The following is a 10,778-nucleotide window of genomic DNA, read 5'->3' on the forward strand; positions in this document are numbered from 1 at the left end:
TACTGAAGCCAGTCCTTGGCATTTTACATATTTTTAAAACATAAAGGGGGTTTAACCTATGATGTATGATGCATCTATATCCAATATCTTTGGGTATAACTAACAGTAGTATTTCAATTAATATTGAAAAATACAGTGTAATATATTATATATATTGTGGCAGAGCAAAGCTCTGCCCTTTTTAAATTGGCAGGGATGGGGTTAATTTCCCCTACCTGCCTGGGTTTATTATGTTCAGGTGGATGGGGTTGATTAGTTGATTAGGTTAATTAACGATCAATCAGCGCCCAGCCACCTGACATAAAAGGAGGCCTCTGCTTCTCATTTGGGAGGAGGGAGCTGAGGAAGCAGGTTGGTGTTTTGTTGGTTGTGATTTTTTCAATTTTCTAAAATCCAGTGAAGGCATTGCCCAGCCTGGAAACCTTTATTTTGTACATTTTGCTTTTTGTCTTTCTTTTTGTGTTTCAATCCCTTTGTTTTGGCCCTTGTGCCTTTTTATTTTTGTATCTATTTATAATAAAAGTATATTTTTTTTGAACTGCAGTCTGTCTCTGGGCCTCTATCCACTCGCCAGCCTGCTATATATATATATATATATATATATATATATATATATATATATATATACACACACACACACAGTGTTGACAGAGCAGCAGTACAATAGATACAGTATTAAAGTTCTGAAATCTGAAGTGGAAAAGCAAAAGGCAATCAATGTGTTGTCGCAGTGAGGTGAGAGAGAAAATGGTGATATGCTACTGTGAGGATATCCCTCTTCAGCAGGCGGTGGGAGGGACTTCTTCCTAACAGCAGTGCCCTGATAGGGCAGCTTTTTTTATACATGCTCAGTGAATGACGGTCAGAGAGGCTCTTCCCATTCGGTAATGGTTGTCATTCCACTTGAAAGGGAATCCGATGAAACTTTTTTGTACAAATCTATTACAAGTGTAGAAGAAATGCAGACTACATCCATTCAAATACAAACTGAATATTCAATGTTTATTGTAAAACACATCTGTTTCTTTCGTGGAATTGTACTGCCCTGGAAACAAACCATTTCACATTCCCCTTTTAATCTAAAGCAAGGGAAAACTACAGTACATCACATGTTTAAAATGATTCAACATACTTGAATCATTCATACTTTGCCCAGTGCAAAAAAAAAAAAAGCTACTTTGACATGTGATTGGGATAGTATTTGAACTACTTATAACTTATTTTACATATGAATAGAATTATGTATGGCAAACTATAATATTCAGTAAATTGTTTTTATATTTTTTTTCCTGTGGGTTTCCATCTCATCTTCCTTAACTTTGTCCTCCTTGTTTCTGAAATGAAAAAAGCGTTTTAAAATGTATGTAGGTTTAAAAAAAAAAAAAAAAAATGTTGTTCAAAAAGCCAATCTCTTTCACTGTATAATAGTAACATTTATAGCAGGCAAATTAAAATGTATAGGCAAATGATGTTATGAACCAATAATGGGAGTTTTTCCAGTTATATATGGGTATGGATAACGAAAGACAGCTGTTTTAGTAACATTTTAAGGTGATTTTTTTCAAACTCTGCCTTTGGTGGCAATTGCTCTAATTCTAAATATACCTTTGACACAGCATGGACTTACTTTTACAGAATACCAGGTATATTATCTCTTCACACTGAAGAACAAAAAGACAAATACATTTACAGCCTAAAAATAGTAACAACCATAAATATTTAGTTATTGGTATCTATTTAACCAGGGGAAAAGAAATGGAATTGAGTTCAAGGATTTTATTCACCTGGCAAGGCGGTAAACCATTTAATCAAGACTAAGCCATGCTTGTGCCCATATAATGTATTCACATACCTTTCATGCAGATGGATTTGCAAGACTGCTTGGTAGCAAAATTATTGGCATTCCCTCCACATCCTGTATATAAAAATTCCACACATGATTTGATGATTGGATTGTAGTAATATCGGCGTATAGAAGAAGAACAGGTTCCCTGATCCACTGGACCATTGCAGACAGAGGGTGTCTCTATAAGAAAGACATTTTCAGTATTAAATGTTGCAGAAATGCATAAAAACAGCAGGCAAATACCATGGACTTTCTGAAATTCAAATCCGGCACAGGTCACATATGTTGACGTATTTTAAACATGAAGTAAAAAGTATACTTTTGGCTACAGCAGCTCTACAAAGAAAATTATAAATAAATCAATAAAATACATGTACTTACTTTTCTGCGGCTCACAATAGTTGCGACAGACATTTCTGTCAACAAATCTGTTTTCATTTCCAAGGCAGCCCCCGTAAATGAATACTTGACATTCCATTGCCGTGAAATTGTAGAAGTATCTTTTAAACATTGCACGGCACGGTCCCTCTTCAGGCTCCAACCTACAGATTTTTCCGATCTCTGGGGGGGGGGTGAAGAGTTGTCAGATTTTTGCAGTTTGAACTGATTGAATGTAAGCTCATCTGCATGTATTGTATAGTACAAGCTGTAACTTTTAAGCAAGTAGACTGCTAAATTAAATTCCTACACAGTACCACATTGGGCTGCAATTTATTGACCCAATGAAACACACAGTCACTTTGTGGCTTGGAACTTGGTTTCAGGCCAGACTTCAGGCCACTGTGGTACAGCACCAGGGGAGTCTGGGCAAAGCTGCCTCAAACTAGGTCTCCTGGAACCAGGTTTAAGCAACTGACATCAAAACGTATATTTACTGTACAATAGTATAGTGGGTACCAGTCAAAACGTATATTTGCTGTACAATAGTATAGTGGGTACCAGTTTAAAACGTATACTCCATCATGTGGCACACTAAAGGCAGACATAAATTATGTAAAGGTGCCTCAAATACTTACTTCTACTCTTCCAGCAAGTTTTTTCGCAATGTTCTAAGTTTGCAAAGTTGTTGGCGTTTCCCTCACAGCCTCCATAGTTGAATTCTTCACATTTTTCAGTATGTCTATTATAGTAGTAGCGAGGTAGGCGAGCGCGGCAGGGTCCCTCGTCCGGGGGCAACAGACAAATCTCCCTGTTATCTGTAAAACATTAATAAATCGAGCATTGTTTGTTTCGGTACTTACAAATCTGTGCGACAGAATAAAATAGCATCTCGATCACAATACAATTTCGGTAGCATACAAAAGTTAAAAAAATCAAGGTCAATATTATATTGATATATAATGTAGCATTTTGTCTACCTTCTATTTGTTTTCCGAATGCTTGTACAAGCAGGACAAAGCCTAAAATAGACTGAAATAAAGTTGGTTCCATTTCTGCGTTGTCAATGAAGTCGTAAATTGAAGAAAAAGTTACAGCAATCCGGTGCTCCAAATTGAAAATTGAGCCAGTTCTCAACAAGTTCTAAGCTGTAGTGTTTGCTCTCAGTTTTATATGCTTTGACTTTCCGCCGGGGATAACCCGTGGGAGGTGTTATAAAAGAAACACAGTGCCTTGAGTATGAAGTAATGCACGGGTTATCATGGTCATCCTGTCCAGTGGGCGTTAAAAATACAGACATTTAATATAAGTTCTGTTGAATGCATCTATGAATGACGTCTGAATCGTTTTCGGGTAAATTATGAAACACACACAAAATATATATATATATATATATATATATATATATATATATATATATATATATATATATATATATATATATAACACGGTGTTAAGCAACTGCTTTGTTAAAATGTTACAGATTAACATCAAAGAATAATATCCTTCCATCGATTAATACTTAATTCAATTGGGACACTTTCTATATTCTATTAGAACTCACATAGATTTACGGCCATTATTTTAAAGTGTAAACATAATTACTCGCACGTATGGACCACTTCCAGGTAAATTTCGAACTTCAAAATGAGCGGAAATGTATTGAAGAAATGCCTGTCCACAGGTGCAGTACCACTGCGTGTGCTTGTGCTTGTTTTCCTCTCTCACAAATGGTGTAAATAGCGCTACAAGTAAACCGAATCCATAAATCAGGACTGCAGTCTGGTTTTAAAATATTGGCATCTTCTGAATCCTGCAAGTTAGACACGTTTTGGACAAGGCCAAGGTCTTAAAATTCCAAGTGAATTGCAGCTGCACATAACCAAAACATTGAAATGATAAAAATCGAATACCTTAAGTATGGCAATATAGTTTTGAACAATGTCCAACAATATAGTTTAATATAACGTGATGCAACACAAATCGTGCTGCGGGGTCTTAAGATTTAGCCAGCTGCATTGTTTACATACTGTAAAATACTGTAAAAATGTATATGACACAGAGAACAGCAACCTGGACATGTAGGAGATAACAATCAATTAAAACTTACAAGGATGTAACCTACTCTGTAATATCAAAAGTTAAAGTTTAATGAAGGTTAATGTTTTACAGCCATTTGTAATTCAATCATTCCCCAAAAACATGTTTTAATAGGCCTACTGTTCAAGTTAAATACATTGCATATAAAACTTCTGTTAATACTGACTTTTTAAAACAAGTGTCTGTAACGCAGGCAGGAGCATCACACAGGGCGAGGCAATCCACACAGGCAGAGGTCGGGTGCAAACCTGGGACCTCTCGCACTAAAGGATAGTGGCAATAATGCTGTACAAAAGAGCCGGCTCCTTTGCAAGGAGTGTATATGGGGCTTATGTCTTTGTGTGATTACGTCACCTACCAGCCCTGCTGCTGCCTTTCCCCATGCACGCTACACTACACACACACACATACGCTTACTTTTCTTTCTACACAGCTGGAGGGCTTTTGTCCAGAAAAATATTTTCAGTTCTATCTATCTATCGCTGTCTGTCGCTGTGTCTGTCGGGAGTGCTTGCAGCGGGTGTGCAGAGTGTGGAGCTCAGAGTGAGTGAGGGGTTTGTCCCTGCTTTTATTTTTCCTTTCATTTTTCATCCTTTATTATGTCATAGTTGTAAAAATCAGATTAAGAGTTTGGTTTTTATAAACAAAAGGCCGTTATGCCAAACCCCGGGGCCTAATTTTGATCAATCTTACACGGAGACATGGAATAAAAATGACAGTAGATTCCCATGTATCTGTTGAAACGTGTGTTGTTGAACTGGGTAAAGCTGTAAGATGTGGAAATATCAGGTTAGCATCATGAATGAATAAAGCTGTCATTGTGTTTATGAATGAAGAAGAGTTGGTGCAGAGAATAGTTCAGGAAGGATTAGTGGTAGACAGGGCTCTTGTTTCTGTTTTGCCACTTACAACCTCTACTCAAAAAATAAGAATTTCAAATATTCCACTGTTTTTGAGTAATGAGCTCAGTGTTAAAGAGCTGAGCAGATTGTGTCAAGACTTTCAAAGGTCTCTCTAGGCTGTAAGTCTCCTGAATTGAAACATGTTGTTTCTTTTAGGAGACAGCTCTATAAGTTGCTGAATGTTGTTAATGGAGACCTCAACATTGTACTAAAATTTCGAGTAGATGGAAGTGAATACGTTATGTTTGCTTCGTCTGAATTAATGAAATGTTTCAAATGTGGTCATGAAGGGCATAAAGCAACAAATTGTAAGCAAGGTGATGGGAAAAACAATAATGCGGGGGAAGGGACCTCAGGGGAGAGCAATCCCACTGAAGATACTGTAGAGACGCCCGGTCAGGGAGTTGATCAAACAGGGAATATAGCAGAGGATTTGGGAGCTGAAGGGGAAAATAGCAATAGCCTCAGGGGACACAGGAGAACAGAGAGGTGGTGCGTGACACAATGGGGATTGTCGGGGCTGAGGCTGGGGTACCGGCGGGTAAGAAAATCTCAGCCACTGTGGGAGAGAGTGAGCAGGCGAAGCTAGGAGTGCAGGCTAGAACTGCTGTACAGAAAGACATAAAGCGGGGTGAAGTGCTAGAGGAACAAGGTACTCTTTAGAGCAGAAATCGGGGAGTGGTAGTTTCAGGGGAAGAGATAGATGGGGGAGAAGTAAATAAGGATGTGGGGAATTTAAATTCCCCAATAGAAAGAGGAAAGAGGGATTGAAGCACTAGGGTGCTGCAAAACGTGAGCACTTTTCTGAAAATGCAGAGAGAGGGACCAGCACTGGTCTAGAAAGTCAGAGTGATGAGAACCATGAAGACAGCACAGTGAGTGATGAAGAAGACAGTGATACTGACTCCTCTTTCTCTTCCGAGCTGTCAGCTAGTCAGCAATTGACAGGAGGGTACAGCGCTGAGAGTATTCAAGCTTTTTTAAAAACTGGTTAAAGAAAGGAGGGGGATTAGTGTGGTCGATCACTTTCCCGATCTCAAGCTGTTTCTGAGCTCAGCTCAGCATGTGTTGCACAATGCTAAATCTTTAGGGATAGAAAAAAGAAAGATAGACTGAATAATGCGATGAGTAAAGTACGCTCTACTCTAAAAATGCAATGATAATGTTTAAGCACCTTCAAGTACTTTTTTGTTTTCCTGTTTACTTGGTGTTTTTTCTAATTGTGTGTCCATATACCTCTCTCTATAATCTCTCAATGCAAAACCTTAGTTTGGGGACCCCAAATGTGAATGGATGTAGAGATTTGGTTAAAAAAAAGTGGGTCAGTTTTCTCCAGGAGTCACACACTGATGATAAAAATTAGACAGACTCGGTCAGTGAGTTGGAGGGGACAGCCTTTCTCAGTCATGGCTCTAATTTTAGTGCTGAAGTAGCCATTTTATTTGCAAAATGTTTTACTCCAGATTCCTTTAAAGTAACAGAAGTAATTAAATGGCAGTTATTAATGGTTCAGGTATGGGTGGGAAATACAACCTTAGTTTTTATTAACATTTATCCTCCAAATGACGTAAGAGAGGGTGTTTTTTAAAAAAAAAAAAAAAAAAATCCCTGAATGGCGTACTGGCTCAGTATCAGTTTGAGGAGATTGTTCTGTTTGCTGGGGATTTCAACTGCACTGAAAATAAGCAATCAGATAGGAACAGCTCAGAGCCTCACCCCAGCTCAGTCCCTCACCCTAGCTCAGTCAGGGAGCTACGTGTTGTGTTAACACTGCATGAGCTGGTGGATACTTGCAGGAATCTGCACCCTAATGACAGACAGTACACATGGGCAAAAGGGTCTCCTTGGCTGGCATCTTTGGCCAGATTGGACAGGTTTTAAATAGCAGTTAAATTTAGTTGCACATTAGGGATCCAGAGGCATGCTGTAGCTTTCTACACAGACTTACACACATCAGAGGCTGTACAGGAGTCCAAAGTGTCCCAGCATTTCCTCAGTGAGGCTTTAGCATGACTAAATAATAGTAAAGCACCAGGTATTGAGGGACTACCAGTTGAGTTCTTTAAGGTGCTTTGGTCTGATGTGGGGAGAGGCCATTTTGAAGTCTTCAAGGAAAGTATACAGCAAAAAGAGCTGCAGGTGTGCAGTGTTGACTTTGTTACCAAAAAAAGGAGATTATGTAATTTGAAGAACTGGCATCCTGTAAGCTTCCTATGTTCAGATTATAAAATCCTATCTAAGGTATTGGCAAACCTTCTGAGAACTGTTATGGAGCATATTGTGCACCCAACAGATCTATTTTTGATAATGTGTTTTTAATTCGGGATCTAATAGCAGCCTCCAAGCTTTTTGGTTTTAAAGCTGATCTAAAATCCCTGGATCAAGAAAAAGTGTTTGATTGGGTAGACCATAAATATTTAATGTATTTGGAGAATTTGGTTTTAGCATTAATTTTGTGGAGACAATTTAGTTGCTCTATAATAAAGTGTTCAGTGTGCTGAAGGTAATTGGTGTGTTGAGCTCTCCTTTCCCAGTGCAGAGAGGCATCTGTCAAGGTTGCTCTGTCTGGGATGTTATATTCCATCTCTATTGGGCACCTTATTCAGAAACTCAGACAGCTTTTACATGGCCTCTAAAGTAGTGGCCTAAGCAGATGACATAGCAGCAATTGTGACAAATAGTCCAGATATTAAGGCTTTGAGTTACTGCCAGGATATCTTTGAGAAAATGTCATCTGCTCGTGTTAATTGGGATAAAAGCAACCCTTTTTTAATTGGTGATTGGGAGGGTACCAGACCGCCCGACTTACTGGGGGAGCTGCACTAGAACAAGAGAGTGTTTCAGCATCTGAGTGCTCCTGGGAGGAGAGGGTACAGCACTATTGAACTGGGAGTGTTAGATCAGGTGAAGGGGAGATTGCAGCATTGGAAGTGGGTTTTGTTAAAGCTCTACTATAGAGGTAGAGTTTTAACAATTAATAATCTGGTTGCTTCAATGCTTTGGGATAGATTAATGTGCGTTGAACCCCCCTCCCTCACCCTCACCCTCACCCTCACCTAACCTCCTTCTTCAATGCTACTAGATGCTTTATGGGCTGGATGAAGCAAAGTGTGCTCTACTTACCATTACAGGAAGGGGGGCAGGGCCTGGTTGCTCTTACTAGTAGGATGGCTGCTTTTAGACTGTAGGCTCTACAGCAGTTACTGTATGCTCCTGGCCCTCTGTCATGGCGTGATATCCTTCACAGGGTGGGAGGGTTGAATTTTAGACACCACTTCAGAAAAAGTGGATTTACAATGGAGAGTGCTACACACTACCATAGGCACAAATTCCTTTATGGCAATTACTAAGCCAGGAGTTGAAGAGAAGTGACCCTACTGTTTACAGAGAAAGACTGTGTTTCATTGTTTTATGTACTATCCAAGCCTGCAATCACTGTTTGGGCTTTTGGTAGATATGTTTAGGGTCTTGAGATACATTTTTCTGAAACTCTGTTTATTTTTTGGGTGAGGTAGTTCAAAGGGGCAAAGAATAAGTGCCAATTGGCAAAGTTTTTAGTGGGGCAAGCTTAACTAGCAATCATTAAAAGCAGGAAAAATAAAGTAACTGATGTTCTGACAGGGGATGTGATTGCTGTATTTAATGTGATCGTGGCATCCAGACTCAAGATGGAGCTTGCTTATTATAAACTTATCCATCAAACTGAAGTGTTCCAGGGGGTGTGGGGAATAGAGAGGGTGGTGTGCTCTGTGGTGGAGGGGGAGCTGTGGATGGAACAGTGGATATCATATTATATATATATATATATATATATATATATATATATATATATATATATATATATATATATATATATACACACACACACACATATATATATACAAGTTTTAGAACACCTCCATCTTTCCAGTTTTTATTGAAATTTACGCAGTTTAATGTCTCAATGTACTCTGAAATTAAAGCATAGAACAAATAAACAAATTGGAGATAAAAAATAAATCATGGAATCGTTTTGTTTAACAAAATTTAATCAAAATTTTTGACTATTCAAAGTAGCCACCTTTTGCAGCTATAACAGCCAAACACACTCCTGGCATTCTTTCTACAATGGAAATCAAATATTGTTCAGAAAGTTCTTCCCAACACTGTTGCAGAAGTTCCCACAAATACATTGCACTTTGCTTTCACCCTTCTGTCCAGTTCATCCCAAACCAGCTGATGACGCCAGTCTGGAGACTGTGCTGGCCATTCCATGATTTGAAGCCTAAGGTCATGTTCTTTTCTTCTAAGTTAGTTCTTACATAGCCTGGAGGTATGTTTTGGGTCATTATCTTGCTGTAGGATGAACCCCTGACCAACTAGGCGTATACCAGAGGGTATTGCATGGCGCTGCAAAATGCTGTGGTAGCCGTTTTGGTTCAGAGTGCCACTCACTCTGTGCAAGTCACCAACTCTAGATCCAGCACAAGAGCCCCAGACCATCACGCTTCCTCCTCCATGTTTGACAGGTGTCACACATCGAGGAACCATCCTTTCACCTACTCGACGGAGTACAAAAACCCTGTGTGATGAACCGAAGATTTCAAATTTTGATTCATAAGACCTTCTTCCAGTCTTCAGTAGTCCACTGGCGGTACTTCATGGCCCAAGCAAGCCTCTTTTTCTTATTTTGCCATCTTAGCAATGGCTTTCTTACTGCCACTCGACCTGTCAAACCTGCTGCTTGATGTCTTCTCTTCACAGTTGAAACTGATACTTGCTTACTTCGACCAGTGATAAGCTGTGCTTGAAGCTGTTGTCCTGAGAGCCGCCTATCACGCAAGCTGTTGACTTGTCTTCTGATTCTGTTGTGGCTTTGGGTCTGCCAGACCTCTTCCTGTCAGAGTTTCCTCCGATTCCAAGTGCCTTTTGATGGTGTAGGAAACTGTACTCGCTGACACCTTGGCTTTCTTTGCAATTTCTCTAAAGGAAAGACCTATGCTTTTAAGGGTTAGAATGGTCTGTCTGTCTGTCTGTCTTCCTTTGTTAATTGCCTTTTTCTCGCCATTTTGATAGCAATATACTACTTCCAGCTGTACAACACTGTCCAAATAATGCTTAAGAGGGTGTAGGAACACAGTCTGTTCCAACACTGCTTTTATACAGACAGAGGGTTTGTAAGTAATCAAAAAAAGTTGGGACACCTGTAGGAATTGTTAGCATCAACTTTCAAGGCTTAATTTACTTCCACTGCTGCAGAACAGCTGTATGTTGTTAAGCCATTACTTGTTCCCTGAAAAACCTTTTTGTATAACTCTGAAATGTACATTATTTTTCAGTTTTTGGTAACCTAAACTTTTTTTTTTTTAACCTCTGGCAGTTTACCGCTTACCTTTGTACCATTTCAGGTTATTCACTGGACTTGAACTGCTTAAATTTCAATAAAAACTGGAAAAATGGGGGTGTTCTAAAACGTTTGACCGGTAGTGTGTGTGTGTGTGTGTGTGTGTGTGTGTGTGTGTGTGTGTGTGTGTGTGTGTGTGTGTGTATATATATATATATATATATATATA

General features: G+C 39.1%; 1 protein-coding gene across 2 annotated transcripts; it reads right to left on the minus strand.

Moving 5' to 3' along the window:
• Nucleotides 1-981: 981 nt before the first annotated feature.
• LOC121308158 (tissue factor pathway inhibitor 2-like) lies at nt 982-3,418 on the minus strand. 2 transcript variants are annotated; one of them, XM_041240433.1, is made up of 5 exons: nt 3,205-3,417; nt 2,863-3,042; nt 2,228-2,407; nt 1,853-2,026; nt 982-1,334 (listed from the first exon to the last, which is right to left on the minus strand). In XM_041240433.1, the coding sequence occupies exons 1-5, from the start codon at nt 3,275-3,277 to the stop codon at nt 1,276-1,278; spliced, it is 666 nt and encodes a 221-aa protein (XP_041096367.1). In that variant the 5' UTR covers nt 3,278-3,417; the 3' UTR covers nt 982-1,275. The 2 variants fall into 2 exon arrangements, with proteins under 2 accessions (XP_041096367.1, XP_041096368.1); XM_041240434.1 differs by lacking the exon at nt 982-1,334 and adding an exon at nt 1,628-1,661 and having other exon boundaries at nt 3,205-3,418.
• Between the last annotated feature and the right edge of the window lie 7,360 nt (nt 3,419-10,778).

This window comes from Polyodon spathula, unplaced genomic scaffold (genome assembly GCF_017654505.1).
Source record: "Polyodon spathula isolate WHYD16114869_AA unplaced genomic scaffold, ASM1765450v1 scaffolds_459, whole genome shotgun sequence".
Classification (NCBI taxonomy): Eukaryota; Metazoa; Chordata; class Actinopteri; order Acipenseriformes; family Polyodontidae; genus Polyodon; species Polyodon spathula.